General features: G+C 50.5%; 2 protein-coding genes across 2 annotated transcripts in view; both read right to left on the reverse strand.

Moving 5' to 3' along the window:
* The window catches only part of kifc1 (kinesin family member C1), a 58,292-nt gene extending 55,216 nt beyond the window's left edge, over positions 1 to 3,076 (reverse strand). The window contains exon 1 of the mRNA XM_059639571.1: positions 3,003 to 3,076. The gene's annotated coding sequence lies outside the window, so the exon portion shown is untranslated. The remainder of the gene's footprint in view (positions 1 to 3,002) is intronic.
* Positions 3,077 to 12,843: 9,767 nt separating this feature from the next.
* LOC125446555 (WD repeat-containing protein wdr-5.2-like) lies at positions 12,844 to 19,942 on the reverse strand. Its single transcript, XM_059639637.1, has 6 exons — positions 19,849 to 19,942; positions 19,411 to 19,517; positions 18,790 to 18,936; positions 16,192 to 16,272; positions 14,583 to 14,795; positions 12,844 to 13,918 (listed from the first exon to the last, which is right to left on the reverse strand). The coding sequence occupies exons 1-6, from the start codon at positions 19,940 to 19,942 to the stop codon at positions 13,799 to 13,801; spliced, it is 762 nt and encodes a 253-aa protein (XP_059495620.1). The 3' UTR covers positions 12,844 to 13,798.
* Positions 19,943 to 20,150: the final 208 nt, after the last annotated feature.

Genomic DNA, 20,150 nt, shown 5'->3' on the forward strand with positions numbered 1-20,150 from the left:
CGGGCGGCGGTTAGAAACGATGGGAGGAGGCTACAACAACAACCCTGCGTTACCATAGTGACACAGCACTACAACAACAACCCTGCGTTACCATAGTGACCCAGCACTACAGCAACAACCCTGCATTACCATAGTGACCCAGCACTACAGCAACAACCCTGCATTACCATAGTGACCCAGCACTACAGCAACAACCCTGCATTACCATAGTGACCCAGCACTACAGCAACAACCCTGCGTTACCATAGTGACCCAGCACTACAACAACAACCCTGCATTACCATAGTGACCCAGCACTACAACAACAACCCTGCGTTACCATAGTGACACAGCACTACAGCAACAACCCTGCATTACCATAGTGACCCAGCACTACAACAACAACCCTGCATTACCATAGTGACACAGCACTACAGCAACAACCCTGCATTACCATAGTGACCCAGCACTACAACAACAACCCTGCATTACCATAGTGACCCAGCACTACAACAACAACCCTGCATTACCATAGTGACCCAGCACTACAACAACAACCCTGCATTACCATAGTGACCCAGCACTACAGCAACAACCCTGCATTACCATAGTGACCCAGCACTACAGCAACAACCCTGCATTACCATAGTGACCCAGCACTACAGCAACAACCCTGCATTACCATAGTGACCCAGCACTACAACAACAACCCTGCATTACCATAGTGACCCAGCACTACAGCAACAACCCTGCGCTACTGCAGCAACAAACTGACACTGCAACAAAAACCCGGCCCTACAAAATACAACAACTACCCCTTCACTACAACAACAACCCGGGGCTATAGCAACCCTCGGTACAACAACCTGGCTCTCTTAACAAGGCAGCACCACTACTGCAACAACAACTTGGCCCATCACCAACAGCAGACCTCGCCAGTTCCACAGCCCTCGGTACAGTAAGAAACACACATATTGCCATGACAATACAACAACAACAAGCCCGCGGTGTCATAGCTGCAGTTCGCCCGCCCCCACCACACGCCATATTGAAGAGGACAGGATGATCCTGGTTAATGACTCTAAGCTGGCTTTTTAAAGCGTGCTGACTCTGTGAAGTGTATCAAGGAGAAGCTCCAGGTCAATCCCCTGCTCATCCTGCTGGCAATCTGAGAGGCAGCAGACCCATCTCCCCACACCTCGCCGACAGATTGAAGCTCAGGTTGGGCTGGCGAAGGGTGCCAGGCCAATGGAAAAGAAAGAGAATGTCGAAGACCCCATTTCTGAGGAGTCTGAGGATGACCACAAGACTAACAGGAAGACCAAGCCTGAGCCGAGCCCTGCTCCTGAAAACCTGAGCCTCAAACATAGGGTGATATTGTGTGCTGACCGGGTCTTCCTGTGCCTGTTAGTGTTGCTGCTGGTGGTTCTCTCACTCGAGGTAATCTACAAGATCTGGTACATCACCAACTGGAGAGCCGTCCTCAACTTCCTCAGGGACCTGGCCAGCTACCTGTCCGAACAGCCGGAGGAGGAGGAGGTGATCGAGCTGTAACTGGTACCTGTGCAACAGGGTACGGTCTCCAGCCCTTTCTCACCCCGGCACAGCGCTGACACAGCCTCCGAGTCAGTACCTGGCACTGAACCACTTTCCTCAGTGATCGGAGGGTGCTGCGATGCTCAATGGCAAGGTGGAGAGTGGGACGCACCACCGGTATCTATATTACCTGAAGCTTTCAGACAGTCAGATTATAGACCAGTATTTAAAACCTTTTCCTGTACCTCTACCTGTTCCTGCTCCCAGGGAACCTACACTGAAAAGATGCAAGACTCAATTCAAAACATTTGTGGATGCCAAATATTCCCAAATGGTAGTGCTCCGGACTGAAGGATTTACAATGTTTTAGATGGCAAAGACCATTCCCTGTGTGATTATGTGTCAACCGTCAACTGGCTTGTGTGTGTGTGTTTGTGACTGTGCGTGTCAGTCTTTGTCAGCACTGTGTGTTTCTGTCTGTGTATTGGCACTGTGTAACTCTGTATGTGTGTATCTTTGAGAGTGTATATCTCTATTTGTCACTGTCCGTGAGCATCAGTATGTCTGTCCTTATAAGGGTCTGTACCTGTGTGAGTGTCTGTATATGTATGTATGTGTGTGTCTGTGTGTTTCTGATCCTGAATGTCTGTACCTCTGTATGTGTTTCTGTCTGTGTGTCTTAACCTGTGTAACAATCTGTTTGTGTGTCTCTGAGACTCTACACCTCGGTGAGTATCTCTGAATCTGATTCTGTAAGTATCTGTACCTCTGTGAGTATGTGTGTCTGTCACAGTGTCTGCTCGTGTGTGTGTGTGTGTGTGTGTGTGTGTGTTTGTGTGTCTGAGCATCTGAATCTGTGTATGTGTCTTTGTCTGTGAGTATCTGTGAGTCTGTCTCTGCGTGTGTCTGTATCTGTTTGTGCATGTGTCTGTATGTTTCAGTGTGCTTGTGCGAGTATCTGAGTATCTGCACTTATGTGAGTGTGCGCGGTTTTCTTCTGTGTATGTGTGTCTGTCTGTGTCTGTGAGTGTGTGTGTGTGTGTGAGAGAGAAAGTTTGTGTGTGTGAGAGAGAGGTATGTGTGCATGTGCATGTGTGAGAATGTGTGTGTGTCTGTGTGAGAGAGACAGAGTTTGTGCGCATGTGTGTGTGTGTGCGCATGTGTGTGTGTGTGCGCATGTGTGTGTGTGTGTGTGTGTGTGTGAATGAGTTGGACTGGAACATGTTGGAGATGGGAGTCCTGTTCCCTGGGAATGGATGAGAATCGCTGGCCACCCTGGGACCAATTCAAGACTGAAGACAGAAAGCCAGTAGCTATGCCTGGGAACTGAGGCCGGTCTCCAGGACAACGCAGCATTCTGAGCTCCGGACCTATTCACAAACTTGAGTCATTAAAATGCCGCACTTTGAATGTTCTGCCATTGGGAACATTGGTTTTGTCACTGAGGACCTACCCATTAAAGACCAAGACTGGATTAAAACTGCTACCTGTACTTCAGAAATGGTTGATTCAAACTGTATACAGGCTCCCGAAAATGAGACAGCTTTCTATTCAGACTGAGGCTCACTCTCCTGGGTTCTGCAGACAGAATCTGATGGTTTAGTTCATGAGTGGTTCCAGACTACATCCAATTAAATTTGCGTTGAGCTCCCTCCCGAGAGCTACGTGTCTCTGTACAATCTCTGATCTGGGGGAACAGATTCCTGAAAGCACCCCTGCATTGTCACCATCCTGATTACAGGCCACCTTTCTGTGATCCCTGTATCAGAACACCCTTAACAGTTCAATGTTTCACCCCTTTGAAAAATCCTTCTCTTTGTCCATTCATACCAGAGGGAGTCACTTACCAAATAACCCTGTCCCTAACTCTTCAGCAGCCTCAGTAGCTACTCCTCTCAGACTCCCTCTACTCATTCAAACTGACGCTAAAGCTCCCTCTACACTGTCCCCCATCAAACACTGACAGGACAGGGACAGGACGAGATTAGAGACAGAGTAAAGCTACCTCTACACTGTCCCCCATCAAACACTGACAGGACAGGGACAGGACGAGGTTAGAGACAGAGTAAAGCTTCCTCTACACTGTCCCCCATCAAACCCTCCCAGGATGGGACAGAATGGGGTTAGATACAGAGTAAAGCTTCCTCTACACTGTCCCCCATCAAACACCCCCAGGACGGGTCAGTACGGGCTTAGATACAGAGTAAAGCTTCCTCTACACTGTCCCCCATCAAACACTCCCAGGAGGGTTAGATACAGAGTGAAGCTTCCTTTACACTGTCCCCCTCATACCCAGGAGTGAGACAGCAAGTGGTTAAATGCAGAGTGAAGCTCCCTCTACACTGTTAAACTGAAAGTAAAATTCTCTCCACTGTTTTAAGCTGAAAATAAGGCTGTCTTGTCAATGTCCCTATTAAACATTCCTGGGACAGAGTAGCCTGTACATAGTGCCTTCTCCTTCTAAGATGTTCCTATTAAGGGGTAAATCGATGTGAAGGCTCCAGCACTCAGCCCCTCAGACCCTTCCTCCCCTCTGCTGGGAACTGCCAAGAGTTGCCTGTAACTGGCTGAGCAGGAATTTATTGGGTTCTATCCCGTGGTGTGAGCTGGGAGGAGTTTACAGACAGAAAATCATGCTCCCTTAGTTAGCAGAGTGGGACTCGAAGACAGGGCTTCTAGCTCAGAGCCAGGGGCACTACCCACGATACCAGGAAACCCCATGGTTTTGTAAACACTACATGGGGATCATGTAAACACAGTGTACAGCGCTGGTCCTTGGTGCCTGAATGAACTGCACCAACATTCTGTCGCCATCGTACTGGAGTTGTTTTCCAAAAAGTTTTTTCCTCATCAACAGGAAATATCTTTGAAAGAACCATGTGTGCAGCAGCCAGATTGGATTCAACCCCTACAGCGCATAAAGAGGCCATTCAACTCAACTAGTCTGCACTGACCCTCCAAACAGCATCCCACCCATCCCCATCCCCCCAGCCTATCCCCATAACCCCACATTTCCATGGCCAATCCATCCCAACCTGCACATCCCCGGGCACTACGGGACAATTTAGCACGGCCAACCCACCCTGACCCGCACATCCCTGGGCACTACGGGACAATTTAGCACGGCCAATCCACCCTAACCTGCACATCCCTGGGCACTATGGGACAATTTAGCACGGCCAATCCACCCTAACCCGCACATCCCTGGGCACTATGGGACAATTTAGCACGGCCAACCCACCCTAACCCGCACATCCCTGGGCACTACGGGACAATTTAGCACGGCCAATCCACCCTAACCTGCACATCCCTGGGCACTATGGGACAATTTAGCACGGCCAATCCCACCCTAACCCGCACATCCCTGGGCACTATGGGACAATTTAGCATGGCCAACCCACCCTAACCCGCACATCCCTGGGCACTATGGGACAATTTAGCACGGCCAATCCCACCCTAACCTGCACATCCCTGGGCACTATGGGACAATTTAGCACGGACAATCCCACCCTAACCTGCACATCACTGGGCACTATGGGACAATTTAGCACGGACAATCCCACCCTAACCCTCACATCCCTGGGCACTATGGGACAATTTAGCACGGCCAACCCACCCTAACCCGCACATCCCTGGGCACTATGGGACAATTTAGCACGGACAATCCACCCTAACCCACACATCCCTGGGCACTATGGGACAATTTAGCACGGCCAATCCACCCTAACCTGGACATCCCTGGGCACTATGGAACAATTTAGCACGGCCAGTCCACCCTAACCTGCACATCCCTGGGCACTACGGAACAATTTAGCACGGCCAATCCCACCCTAACCCGCACATCCCTGGGCACTACGGGACAATTTAGCACGGCCAATCCACCCTAACCCGCACATCCCTGGGCACTACGGGACAATTTAGCACGGCCAATCCCACCCTAACCTGCACATCCCTGGGCACTACGGGACAATTTAGCACGGCCAATCCCACCCTAACCCGCACATCCCTGGGCACTACGGGACAATTTAGCACGGCCAATCCACCCTAACCCGCACATCCCTGGGCACTACGGAACAATTTAGCACGGCCAATCCCACCCTAACCTGCACATCCCTGGGCACTACGGGACAATTTAGCACGGCCAATCCCACCCTAACCTGCACATCCCTGGGCACTACGGGACAATTTAGCACGGCCAATCCACCCTAACCTGCACATCCCTGGGCACTATGGGACAATTTAGCACGGCCAATCCACCCTAACCCGCACATCCCTGGGCACTAATGGTAATTTACCACGGCCAATCCCACCCTAACCTGTCCACGTTTGGACTGTGGGAGGAAATGAAAGGAAACCCAAGCAGACACGGGGAGAACATGCAAACTCCACGCAGACCGTCGCCTGAGAATGGAATCGAACCCAGGTCCCTGGCCCCGTTTGGCAGCAGTGCTAACCGCTGAGCCAACTGTCATGAAATGATAGACTTACTGTGATATACACCTGATCTTTCATTGAGTATTCTTCACCCAGTGTCATGCAGGTGAGAGATGGTCACCACCAGCTGCTGAAGGGTAGAACAGGAGCCAATCCTTCTACAGTTACACACTGCAAATGTGCACCACCTGACACAGTGACAGTCACAACTGCTCGGACTGAAAAGATTTCTCATCAGCCCTTTCAGATGTGTTAGTGCTCACCTCCAGAGCAAGTGGGCCTCCTGGCTCAAAGTAGGGACACCGCCGCCCCACTACAAGAACGCTTTCACAGCACTGAAAGGGGCACGAGCGAGAATCCCCAGCAACTCGCACACAACGGACGTGTGACTGATAGCCATTTTCACTGCAGCTATCCGTTTTCCACCTCAGAGTGCGCACGGTCAGAAGGTCCCAGTTCCAGAGCCCTGGAGGCTTCTCACAACATTGAAACTCAGATAATGTTCTGGGGTCCCAGGTTCGAATCCCACCGTGGCAGATGGTGGAATTTGAATTCAATAAAGAATCTAGAATGAAGAGTCCAACAACGACCATTGTCTAATGTCGGGAAAAACTCATCTGGTTCACTCATGTTGTTTAGGGAAGGAAACTTCCATCCTTACCTGGCCTGGTCTACACGTGACTCCAGACCCACAGCATCGTGGTTAATTCTTAACTGCCCTCTGGGCAAAAATACTGGCCCAGCCAGCAACACCGACATTCCATGGGTGAGTAAAGAAAGTCTCTGAAAAAGAGGTGGATAGATTCTTGGTAAGTGGGGGAAGTGGGGGGGGTGCTCAAATATACTTAGAGTAAGTGGGATTGTGGAGTCAATAACAATCAGATCAGCTGGGATCTCATAGGGATCCGGCTCATGGGCCAAATGGCTTACTCCGGTTCCTAAATCAGAAGTGTGAGTACGCTGCTGTGATATCGCTTCTTTCCAGACACCACCCAGCAGGTCTCTACCGTATATACGTATTATATATATAGAATCCAATGGTACTGCCAATGGGAGACTGGCCAGATTCAGAGAGTGAAGGCAACAATTTGAATAGGATAGCGAAGCCTCTGGCAATTCTAACTATTTCCAGTGACTATTTCCAGTTCTGAAATATTCCCCAAAAATAAACAACATTTATGTTCCCAAGTAAAATCAGTTCTGGTCTCCCTGCTACAGGAAGGATGGTGTGAAACTTGGAAGGGTTCAGAGAGGATTTACAAGGATGTTGCTGGGGCTGGAGGGTTTGAGCTACAGGGAGAGGCTGAACAGGCTGGGGCTATTTTCCCTGGAGCGTCAGAGGCTGAGGGGTGACCTTATAGAGGTTTATAACATCGTAAGGGGCTTGGATAGGGTAAATGGTCAGGTCTTTTCCCCAGGGTTGGGGAGTCCAAAACTAGAAGGGCATAGGTTTAAGGTGAGAGGGGAAAGGGACCTGAGGAGCAACCTCTTCACACAGAGGGTGGTGCGTGTATGGAATGAGCTGCCAGAGGTAGTGGTGGAGGCTGGTACAGTTACAACAATTAAAGGCATCTGGATGGGTACATGATTAGGAAGGGTTTAGGGGAATAGGGACCAAATGCTGGGAAAAGGGACTGGATTTACGTCGGATATCTGGTTGGCACAGACAAATTGGACTGAAAGGTCTATTTCTGAGCTGTATATCTTTATGATTCTGGGGCTTCACACAGATCTAGCAACTCAAGCCTGGGGATCCGTGAGGCGCTGTGGGCCATCAACAGCAGCAGAATTGTACTCCAGCACAATCTGTAACCTCATTGTCCGACATATCCCCCTCTCAACAGTTACTATCCAGCCAGGGGATCAATCCTGGTTCAATGGAGAGTGCAGAAGGGCATGCCAGGAGCAGCACCAGGCTGTACCTGAAGATGAGATGTCAACCTGGTGAAGCCACCAAACGGGACATTCACATGCCAAACAGTGACAGCAGCAAGTGATAGACAGAGCTAAGTGATCCCACACCCAATGGATCCGATCTAAGCTCTGCAGTCCTACCACATCCAGTCGCGAATGGTGGTGAACAATGCAATGACTCACTGGAGGAGGCGGCTCCACGAATACCCCCATCCTCAATGATGGAAGGGCCCAGCACATCAGTGCAGAAGATAAGGCTGAAGCTTTCACAGCAATCTTCAGCCAGAAGTGCCGAGTGGATGATCCATCTCAGCCTCCTCCAGATCCCAGTCTACAGCCAATTCCATTCACTTCACATGATATCAGGAAACGGTTGGAGACACTGGATACTGCAAAGGCTATGGCTGGAGTCGTACCTGACACATAGGAAGGTGGTTGTTGGGGGCCAGTCATCTCAGCTCCAGAACATCTCTGCAGCAGTTCCTCAGGGTCATGTCCTCGGCCCAACCATCTTCAGCTGCTTCATCAATGACCTTCCCTCCATCATAAGGTCAGAAGTGGGATGTTCACCGATGATTGTACAATATTCAGCACCATTCGTGACTCCTCAGATACTGAAGCAGGTCGTGTTCACATGCAGCAAGATCTGGACAACATCCAGGCTTGGGCTAACAAGTGGAAAGTGACATTCGCGCCAAACAAATACCAGGCTATGACTATCACCAATAAGAGACAATCTAACCACAGTCCCTTGACATTCAATGATGTTATCATCACTGAATCAACATCCTGGGGTTAGCATTGACCAGAAACTCAACCGGACTCACCACATAAACACAGTGGCTATAAGAGCAGGTCAAAGGCTGGGAATCCTGCGGCGAGTCACTCCCCTCCTGGCTCCCCAAAGCCTGTCCCACCATCTACAAGGCACAAGGCAGGAGTGTGAGGGAATACCCCCCAACTTGCCCCTGGATGGGGCCAGCTCCAACAACACTCAAGAAGCTCGACACCATCCAGGACAAAGCAGCCCCCGCTTGATTGGCACCACATCCACAAACATCCCACTCCCTCCCCCACCAATGCTCAGTCACAGCAGTGTGTACCATCTACAAGATGCACTGTAGAGATTCACCAAAGACCCTCAGGCAGCACCTTCCAAACTCATGGTCTCCACCCTTAAAAAGACAAAGATTGGAAGGCTGAGATAACAAGGTGTAGAGCTGGATGAACACAGCAGGCCAAGTAGCATCAGAGGAGCTGGAAAGCTGATGTTTCAGGAGTGGAAAGCTGTTTAGCAGGCTTATCTCTACTCTCTGATGATCGTGTGCTTCTAAGAGAAATGAATCTTTGCATTTAAGTTGAGTTTGAGTTTGATTTATTGTTGTAACACGTACTGAGATACAGTGAAAAGTAGTGTTTTGTGTGCTATACAGGCAGATTGGACCATACAAACTACATCAGGGCAGCAGGACAGAGTGCAAGATGCAGTGTTACAGCTGCAGAGAAAGTGCAGAGAGAGAGAGAGAGAGATCAACATTAACGTTTGAGAGGTCAGTTCAAAAGTCTGATAACAGCGGGGAAGAAGCTGTTCTTGAATCTGTTTATACGTGTTTTCAATACGTATTTTATACCTTCTGCCCAAAGTGGAAGAGATTATTATCAGGTTGTGAGGGGTCTTTGACAATGTTGACTGCTTTGCCAAAACAGCAGGAAGTGTAAATGGAGTTAATGGATGGAAGCCTGCTGTATGTGATGAGCCAGGCTGTGTTCACAACTCTCTGTAGTTTCTTGTAGTCGTCTGAAGAGCAGTTGCCGTACCAAGCTGTGATGCATCTCGATAGGATGCTTTCTACGGTGCAGCTATACAAGTTGGAAACAGTCCTTGTGGACATTCTGAATTTCCCGTAAACACTTATCATCAAGCAGGTAACTCCTACCACACCAGCTGTGTTAATCGATCTGCTCACGGGAACGCAATGCTGCTGTTTGTCCATTGGATGAATTCTTCCACATGTCTCCCCGTGAGTGCTCATATCCAGACTCTCTGACCGCAGTGGGGTGCAGCTACACCCTGGTCTCTCTATCTGGGGTAATCACTCGGACTGGGTCAAGTGCCTTGTCAATGCCTCCGTGGCTGTTCTGGAGTGGTGCATGTTGGTCATTCTCAGCTGGGGATATCTCCCAGTGCTGGCCAGAAATGGGGTGTGATACCTGGGCCTCAACAAGGTTAGCGACAGACATTTACCCTGTCAGAAAAGGCCAGGGTCTGTGTAAGGCTTGATGGACAGTGTTGCCAGACTGAATTGCATGCTGGTAAATGTAGCCAACTCTGTGGAGTCAAATATGGGCAGAACACAACTTAATTAAATAAAGTAACCAGATCTTATCTGATGAGACATGTACCAGGAGATAACCTGATCAACTGGAATAGTGTGACATTATTCAGTTCTGAGGAAGGGTCACCAGACCTGAAACGTTAACTCTGTTTTCTCCTTCACGGATGCTGCCAGACCTGCTGAGCTTTTCCAGCAACTTTGTTTTTGTTCCTGATTTACAGCATCTGCAGTTCTTCTGGTTTTTATGTGACATTATTCAGTGTATGCTGGAATGCAGTACTGAGTCCCACACCTTAGTCATTGAGTCATAGAGCTACAATACTGAAACAGACCCTCCCGGTGTCTTTTTAAATCTCCCTCCTCTCTTCCTGAGAATGTGTCCCCAGCCTTGAAATACCCCATCCTGGGGATAAGACACGCACCATTAACTCTGTCTGTGCCCCTCATGATTTTATGAACCTCTACAAGCTCATCTCTCAACCTCCTACACTCCAGTGGAAAAATGTCCCAGCCCATCCAGCCTTTCTTTGTACCTCAAACCCTCCATTCCTGGCAACATCCTATTGAATCTCTTCTGAACCCTCTCCAGGTTGATAATGTCCTTTCCATAAGTTTGAGAAATTAGGTACATTTATACAAGCAAACAGGATCAAGCATCAGACAAAGAAGGAAGAAGAATCTGAAGCTTGAAGGCCCAAACAGCGTAAGCTTGGAGTCCAGAGGCTGTAAACAGTGGTATCCATTGACCAGTGGGACTCAAGCTTGACTGATTTTACTTGGGAACATAAATGTTGTTTATTTTTGGGGAATATTTCAGAACTGGAAATAGTCACTAGTGTTTTGCTAAATCCAAAGTGAGTTTGATTGAACACATTTGGAGTTAGTGTTTTCCAACAAAGAGTGAGCCATGTTCTCGTTGACATCTCGTGATATGTCTGTGTCCCTGTTCAGTTCCAATGGTCTTTATTTGTAAACCTTCAACATGAACCCTAACGATGTCGTCTTCAGTCAGGAATCTCCATCCTTGTCCCAATAACCGCCGCATTCAGATGTCAAAATCTCAAACAAGGGGCAGCGGATACACAGGAACACCAGCCCCCTGAAAGTTCCCCTCCGAGCCCCTCACCATCCTGACTCAGAAATATATTGCTGTTCCTTCAGTGTTGCTGGGTCAGAATCCTGGAATTCCCTCCCTAAGGAGATGGGCTGCAGTGGTTCAACGAGACAGCTCAACCCCACCTACTCAAAGTAACAGGAATGGCACTGAGCAACTAGGGACGGGGGCAATACGTGCTGGGCCCAGCCGGCGAGCCCAACACTGTGAGGAAATGAAAATGTCTAGCTGCTGTTTCACTGCATGTTATCTCAGAGCTCCCTTTGTGTTGCCAATTTTTTTTAGAGTATTCCCTTACGTTGTTCAGCAAATACTTGCAATCACACTTTATCAGACTAAATTCCGAAGGCTGCTCACCTTCCCAACTGACGGGAATATTGATATTTCTCTGCAGAACACAGCTCTTTTCGACATGCCCAGCCTGCTCCACCATTCAAAGTGATCTCAGTGCCATTCCCGTTTCCTCCCCATACCCCTTTAGCCCCAAGAATTATACCCAACAACTTCTTGAAATCAGTGCTTTAATCTGAACTGCTTTCTGCTGCAGATAATCCCACAGGCTCCCTATCCCCACTCCCACCACCACAAGTTCTGGACTCCCTAGTCATCGACAGCATCCTTACTGTGTTAACCTGTCTAGTCCTGTTAGAAGTTTATAGGTTTCCATGATATTCACCCTGATTCTTCTAAGTTCCAGTGAATATAATCCTACCTCTCCGTCTGTCAGTCCTGCCATCCCAGGAATCAGTCTGCCTTTGCTGCATTCCCTCCATTGCCAGAACATCCTTCCTCAGATAAGGAGACCTTAAAACTGCACCAAGGCCCTGTGCAACTGCAGCAAGACATCCCTGCTCCTGGACTTGAACACACTTTCAGCACCAGGGAGTGGTGGGTGTGTGTGTTTGACAGAGTGTGAGAGAATGTGTGTGCCTGTGAGTGTCAGAATGAGTTTGTGTCACTGTGTGTCTGTGAGTGTGAGAATGTATGTCTGTGTGTGCGAATGTGTGTATCTTGAGTGTGAGCATGTGTGTCTGCGAGTGTGAATATGAGTTTGTGTGTGTCTGAGAGTGTACGTGTGTCTGTGAGCGTGAACATGTGAGTCTGAACATGTGTGTGTGTGTGTGTCTGAGAGTGTGAGAATGTGTGTGTGTGTGTTGCACGTGTGAAAGAATATCAGTGTGTGTCCGAATGTGTGCAAGTGTGAACGTGAATTAGTGTGTGTATGTGAGAGTACGTGTGAGAGTGATGTGCGAGTGAGTATGTGTGTGTGTGCCTGAGGATGACAGCAAAGAGCTGACTGAGCAGGAAGCAGTGTTCTTACACTGGTCCATTTCAGTTTAAACATGCAGGTCATGTATTTTCCATCCATGGGATACTGTTTCAACATTTCAATGTTTTCAAATGCAGAAAGCAAGCTTTGCAGGTGAAAATGTTTAAGCATGCTCCGTGTGTATGTGCGTTAACTTAAGCTGGTCAGACCTACAAACCAGTCGGTAGTAATGAAAATGCTGACTGCAGCACTACACAAAATTAGTAACAAAGCAACAATTTTATTGGCAACTTCGGCTGCACAGTTTTGGTCATTGTTTAGTGCCAAACACAGTGCTGGAGGGATGGTCTGGCTTGTCAGAGTCAGTCTTTTCTCTTTCTCTTCACTCAAACTAAAAGCAATGGTTTCCCATTGCTCCAAATCTCTTCGATCCTTGGGAAGGTGCAATGGTTCTGTGTGATCAGTCATTACTGGTGCATGGAGGGTGCCAGGGCTCACAGTGGCCATGGGGACAAGAATCAGGTCTTGTTGAGGAAGATTGTGGGCAGTGATACAAGTGGAAAGCATAACGCGGTTTCTAATGTCAAAAATAACCAAAACAACTGCTGGGCTAAAATATGTATAAATAGCAACATATAACTGACAACCCAAGATCAGCTAAAACTAAACTATTTTTCAATCAAGAGGCATGCACCTGTTTTGGCTGTCACTGAGGATGGCTGGGTTGGGCCAATGTTAAGTCGAATAAAAGTTTGACTCGAATGTAAGAAACTGCTGCCTATTTCAGGTTTATTTGTACAGTGCCATCACCAATTTCACTAAGTCAGGAGTTACTTCACCAAGTTTGTGATATGTAGCTTGGACTTGATGAAAGCATATTTCCTGTGTTTAATAGACATTTCAGTGGCCAGGTGTGACAAAACCATTCAGTGAATATTAAGCTCTTGGTGTGGTTTCCCTGAGGGGCTGCGGGATTGCCTAAAGCTGAATTACACCTCGGTTTCTAACAGTGAATCATACAAAGCAGAATTCCCACCACCGTGTCCTTCCAAACACTGCAGAATCAGCATGGTGCTGCTGGCTGCTCCAGACACTGGCAAGTGAGCGAGGCTGGTCATCTCCTGGCAATGGGCTCGTCAGTTGACACCTCCCTCCCTTTTGCCCAGCTCAGCAGGGCTGGCTTCACCAGGGGAAATGTTGCTGTTCTTCACCAGGCTAATAGAGAGTAGCAAGGTGGAGGTTCCCATTCACACCTGCCACTGCAATCAGCTGGCCATCGAGGGCACTATCCACAGCCTGGACAGTGTTTCTGCCCAGTGCTACCTCACCAAGATCCTGTGTAGGGAAAGCACAACATACATCAGTACAGTTCCTGTTCATCGTTCTCTGACAGCGAATACTCGAGGCGAAATGCCCAGTCACTGGAGCTACTTCCTTCCATTCTGTCTCCTAGCCCATCCTTAAAACCATAAGACACAGCAGCAGAATTGGGTCATTCGGCCCCTTGAGCCTGCTCCACCATTCAATCATGGCTGTTATGCTTCCCAGCCCCATTCCTGTGGCTTCGCCCTGTAACCTTTGATCTCCTCAGCAATCAAGACCCTATCTATCTGTGTCTTAAATACACTCAATGACCTTCTGTGACAATGAGTTCCACAGATTAGCCACTCTCTGGCTGAATAAATTCCTCCTTATCTCAGTTCGAAAGAGATGTCCCTTCACACTGAGTCAGTGCCTTCAGGTCCTAGTCTCTCCTACTCATGGCAACATTGGCTCCATGTTCACTCTATCCAGGGCTCTCAGTGTTCTGTAAGTTTCAATCAGAGACATCCCTCGCCCCCCACCAACCTAAACTCCTTCGAGTGCAGACCCCGAATCCTCAACTGCTCCTCATACGCCTGGCCCTTCACCCTGGGATCATTCTCGTCCCTCACTCCCTCGGCCTGCCCTGCACTGACTCGATACTCTCCGGCAGTGAGCTGGCGCAGGCAGGGGTTACCTGGTCTGTTTTGTAGTTGATGGCATGTGCACTGTGTGTCCCACTGCCTCCACTGATGACCACCTCACTGTTACAGAACTGGGCAGTGTACAGAAACTCGCTCTCCCCCTTCCCGACGGGAAACGGAATGGTCTTCTCCTGCCGTAAACTCCGATAATCCCATAGTTTCAGGGCATTGTGGGCCACCCACGCTCCTGTCAGGATCCAGTTTCCCTGCAAATCACCACAGGGTCACAATGTTCGATCCGAACCTGCCTTCAGACTGTCCTGTTCACATCAGCTCCCCTTCCCTCCCACTCCCTCCCTCCCCACCTCCCACTCCCCTTCCCTCCCCACCTCCCACTCCCCTTCCCTCCCTCCCACTCCCCTTCCCTCCCTCCCCACCTCCCACACCCCTTCCCTCCCTACCTCCCACACCCCTTCCCTACCTCCCACTCCTCCTCCCCAACTCCCACTCCCCTTCCCTCCTTCCCCACCTCCCACTCCCCTTCTCTCCCTCCCAACCTCCCACTCCCCTTCCCTCCCTCCCAACCTCCTACTCCATTATCTTCTCTCCTACTCTCCTTCCCTCACCTCCCACTCCACTTCCGTCCCTCCAAACCTCCTATGCCCCTACCCTTCCTCCCACTCCACTACCCTTCCTCCCACTCACACTTGTTCCCTCCCCTCCATCCATGCTTCCCTCCCTCCCTCCCGCTCCCCATCCGTCACCTCCTCTCCATTTCCCTCTCTCCCTCACTTTCCCTTTCCTTCCCTCCCTCTCCCTTGTTCCCATCATTTCCCTCCCTCGCTCCCTGTTTGTGTAATAACCTGAGTGACAGGCATGGCACTGTCCTGATAGGCTCGAATCCCATCAGGCAGTGAGGGGTAATTCAGAGCAGAAATCTGGGATTGAAAACTAGGCTCACTAAGGGACACCATCCCCCTTCCCCCTCCCCCAATCAGGGAAGGAAAGTTGTGGGCCTTCCCCAGCCTGAATCTGTTCCGTGATACCCAGACCACAGAAAACAAGCATGAAGGTTGGCTATTCAACTGTAAGGGTATCATTGAGCAGTGCACTGTGGGCTGTACCGGAGACAACCGGAGCTAGCTGGGGGTGGGGCAGTGAGGGGAAATGCAGAAAAGTCTGGAAGAAAGGAAGGAATATCCTTGGTGCTGCCCCCTGTGAGAGTGTGGGGAGGGCACAGGGAGTAGACCTGTGATGCGCCCGCTGTGTGGGGGTGGGGGGAGAGTGGCCCCTGTGGGGAGGATGGCCACTGTGATACCCCCGGTGTGTGGGGATGGGGGGAGAGTGGCCCCTGTGGGGAGGACGGTCACTGTGATACCCCTGGTGTGTGTGTGTGGGGGGAGGAGGTGGAATGGCCCCAGTGATGCCCCTGTATGTGCGGGGAATGCGGGGACAATGGTCCTGCGGATACCCCTTGTGTGGATAGGGAGAGGCGGTGGGAATGTGCCTGGATGAAACCTCACCATGCGGATCAGCTGGGTTATGTAACCTCTCTCTGGGCTGCAGGTCTTTGCCAGGAGTGAGTGTTAACTGAAGTGAAATCAAACGACTGGAAGAGCAGGGAGTGTACAGGCGCGGTACCCCTCGGCATGAGCAGCTCACCCTGACGTCAATGCCACGGCCACAGATGTGGGGGCCATTGAGAAAGCGCCGAGCCTCCTTCTCCATTCGCTTGTCCCAGATCTGGAGTAAACAGAATCCGTCCGTCAGCACGGGGAGTCACACAGAGACAGGTCGCTCCGACAGCACGGGGAGTCACACAGAGACAGCTCCCTCCGACATCACGGGGAGTCACACAGAGACAGCTCCCTCCGACAGCACGGGGAGTCACACAGAGACAGCTCCCTCCGACAGCATGGGGTGTCACACAGAGACAGGTCGCTCCGACAGCACGGGGAGTCACACAGAGACAGCTCCCTCCGACAGCATGGGGTGTCACACAGAGACAGCGCCCTCCGACAGCACGGGGAGTCACACAGAGACAGGTCGCTCCGACAGCACGGGGAGTCACACAGAGACAGCTCCCTCCGACAGCACGGGGAGTCACACAGAGACAGGTCGCTCCAACAGCACGGGGAGTCACACAGAGACAGCTCCCTCCGACAGCACGGAGAGTCACACAGAGACAGCTCCCTCCGACAGCATGGGGAGTCACACAGAGACAGCTCCCTCCAACAGCATGGGGTGTCACACAGAAACAGCTCCGTCCGACAGCACGGGGTGTCACACAGAAACAGCTCCGTCCGACAGCACGGGGAGTCACACAGAGATAGCTCACTCCTTCAGCATGGGGAGTCACACAGAGACAGCTCCCTCCGACAGCACGGGGTGTCACACAGAGACAGCTCCCTCCGACAGCACGGGGTGTCACACAGAGACAGCTCCCTCTGACAGCACGGGGTGTCACACAGAGACAGCTCCCTCCGACAGCACGGGGAGTCATACAGAGACAGCTCCCTCCGACAGCACGGGGAGTCACACAGAGACAGCTCCCTCCGACAGCACGGGGAGTCACACAGAGACAGCTCCCTCCGACAGCACGGGGAGTCACACAGAGACAGCTCCCTCCGACAGCACGGGGAGTCACACAGAGACAGCTCCCTCCGACAGCACGGGGAGTCACAGAGACAGCTCCATCCGACAGCACGGGGAGTCACACAGAGACAGCTCCCTCCGACAGCACGGGGAGTCACACAGAGACAGCTCCCTCCGACAGCACGGGGAGTCACACAGAGACAGCTCCCTCCGACAGCACGGGGAGTCACACAGAGACAGCTCCCTTGCGTGTAAACTACTGCAGTTGCACAGATTTGTTTTACCTGCACTAATGTTTCTCTGCCTCTGTTCACTGGGAAATATCTCTCACTCAGTGGAATATTTTACAAGGATTAGATCCCCCTCTCCCTCTGAGCTGATCCCCTCACCCAGTGGAATATTTTACATGGAGTAGATCCCTCTGAGCTGATACCCCTCACTCAGTAGGATATTTTACAGGGATTAGATCCCCCTCTCCCTCTGAGCTGATCCCCTCATACAGTGGGATATTTTACATGGAGTAGATCCCTCTGAGCTGATACCCCTCACTCAGTAGGATATTTTACAGGGATTAGATCTCCCTCTCCCTCTGAGCGGATACCCCTCACCCAGTGGAATATTTTACATGGAGTAGATCCCTCTGAGCTGATACCCCTCACTCAGTAGGATATTTTACAGGGATTAGATCCCCCTCTCCCTCTGAGCTGATCCCCTCACTCAGTGGAATATTTTACATGGAGTAGATCCCTCTGAGCTGATACCCCTCACTCAGTAGGATATTTTACAGGGATTAGATCTCCCTCTCCCTCTGAGCTGATCCCCTCACTCAGTGGGATATTTTACAGGGATTAGATCTCCCTCTCCCTCTGAGCGGATACCCCTCACCCAGTGGAATATTTTACATGGAGTAGATCCCTCTGAGCTGATACCCCTCACTCAGTAGGATATTTTACAGGGATTAGATCCCCCTCTCCCTCTGAGCTGATCCCCTCACTCAGTGGAATATTTTACATGGAGTAGATCCCTCTGAGCTGATACCCCTCACTCAGTGGGATATTTTACAGGGAGTGGATCCCTCTGAGCTGATCCCCCTCACTCAGTGGGATATTTACAGGGAGTGGATCCCTCTGAGCTGATCCTCCTCACCCAGTGGGATATTTTACAGGGAGTGGATCCCTCTGAGCTGATCCCCTCACCCAGTGGAATATTTTACATGGAGTAGATCCCTCTGAGCTGATCCCCCTCACCCAGTGGAATATTTTACATGGAGTAGATCCCTCTGAGCTGATCCCCTCACTCAGTGGAATATTTTACATGGAGTAGATCCCTCTGAGCTGATACCCCTCACTCAGTGGGTTATTTTGCTGGGAGTAGATCTCTCTCTCTTGCTCATAGCTGATATCCCCCACCCAGTGGGATAATTTACAGGGAGGAGATCCATCTCACCCTCTGAGCTGATATCCCCCACCCAGTGGAATAATTTACAGGGAGGAGATCCATCTCACCCTCTGAGCTGTTATCCCCCAACCAGTGGAATAATTTACAGGGAGGAGATCCATCTCACCCTCTGAGCTGTTATCCCCCAACCAGTGTTGCTGCGAGTAGTCCCCTCTCTCCCTTTGGCCTGGGCTGGCTGGCAGACAGACACAGAGAGGGTGCCCGTACCTTCACACTGTTGTCCCAGCCCCCGGTCAGGAAGATGTGGCGTTCGTCCGGGTGGAAACGCAGAGCAAAGATTCGGCGGGAATGACCACTGGTCAGCGTCAGATTCTCGTTGCTCTTGAAGTCAGGAGCTTCAAATACCTTGGCTATCTGTGGGCGAACGGCAGGCTGGGTCAAAATCCAAGTCAGGCTGGAACAGGGTGTTAGGGATTGGGAAAGGGAGGGCATTTGGCAAGGAGCTGGGGATAGGGACACTGCAGGAAAAGCGCGCTGAGTTTGCAACTGCCCTTTCGTCCCAAATAAACACGTTATAGGTGGGCCCATCTCCTTCCACACAAACTCACTGACCACACAATCAGTCAATTCTCGGCCGCTTCAATTGTAATTAAAAATTGCTTTATTGTGGAAATAAACCATCTAAGTACACTTCTGGATAAGAGATTAATGAAAAGCTCAGTTCCCAGTTGAAAGCAGGCTGAAACTCACACGCTAGCACAAAAGAACAGGGGGATGGAGAGGGGGCAGAGGGGGACCTGGGACTCTGAGGTTCCCCATTGAGAGTGGTCATGCTGGAAAAGCCTGTGGAATGACAGCAGTATATAGCGGAAGCAGCCGGACTCTCACCTGGCTCGTTCTGCTGTCGTACAGTCGGATTTGCCGGTCTTTGCCCGCTGTAGCATACACACTCGCATCACAGCAGAAATCCAAGGCATGAATCTCATTGTCTTCCTCTGGGGAGGGGGGAAGGAAAACGTGAGTAAAACACATGAATCGCATCGCGGAAGGCACTAACACCAGGGTGAAGGCAAACATCAGGAATTCACAGCATCCCTGCACTGAGGGTGCCAGGTTATACCCACCAAACCTCAGGGCTGACATCACCCTACCCCCACAATCCTCACTCACTACCTGAACTCCAATAGTTTTGCTGCCAGCTGGTCGGTTCTGTGAGCGGGAAAGGGAGCCAACCTTCCATGCACAGGCTCTATTTACACTTCTCATTGCCGTGGAAAGGCTGCCGCATCATCAAAGACCCCTCCCACCCTGGGAATGCTCTCCTACCACCTCTTCCATCAGGCTGAAGAGACAGAAGCTTGAACACACGAACCAGCAGGTCAGAAACAGCTTCTTCCCAGCTTGAATGAACCTCTCTCATTTCAGTCTCATGTGGATATTGCTTTGTGCGCTTCCTGTGCAGTGTAACCCTGTCCGCTTGATCTTCCTGTGCTGCTTGCAAAACAAAACTTTTCGCTGTACTTTGGTACCTCTTGTGTACACCTTCACTCTCTCAACAGCTCACTCCAGTCTTGTCCCACCGAGGACCTGCCACCAGCTGTCACTGAAAGAACACTGTCTAACCTGGG

Source organism: Stegostoma tigrinum, chromosome 34, assembly GCF_030684315.1.
Source record: "Stegostoma tigrinum isolate sSteTig4 chromosome 34, sSteTig4.hap1, whole genome shotgun sequence".
NCBI classification, from domain to species: Eukaryota; Metazoa; Chordata; class Chondrichthyes; order Orectolobiformes; family Stegostomatidae; genus Stegostoma; species Stegostoma tigrinum.

Coding starts and splice junctions, on each gene's coding strand:
- LOC125446555 (XM_059639637.1), bottom strand. CDS start 19,942: ATGAGAGAGGTTCATTCAAGCTGGGAAGAAGCTGTTTCTGACCTGCTG. Junction 16,273..18,789: donor GCTGGGACAACAGTGTGAAG/GTACGGGCACCC, acceptor TGTTTACTCCAG/ATCTGGGACAAGCGAATGGA. Junction 13,919..14,582: donor TCAACTACAAAACAGACCAG/GTAACCCCTGCC, acceptor TTCCCTACACAG/GATCTTGGTGAGGTAGCACT.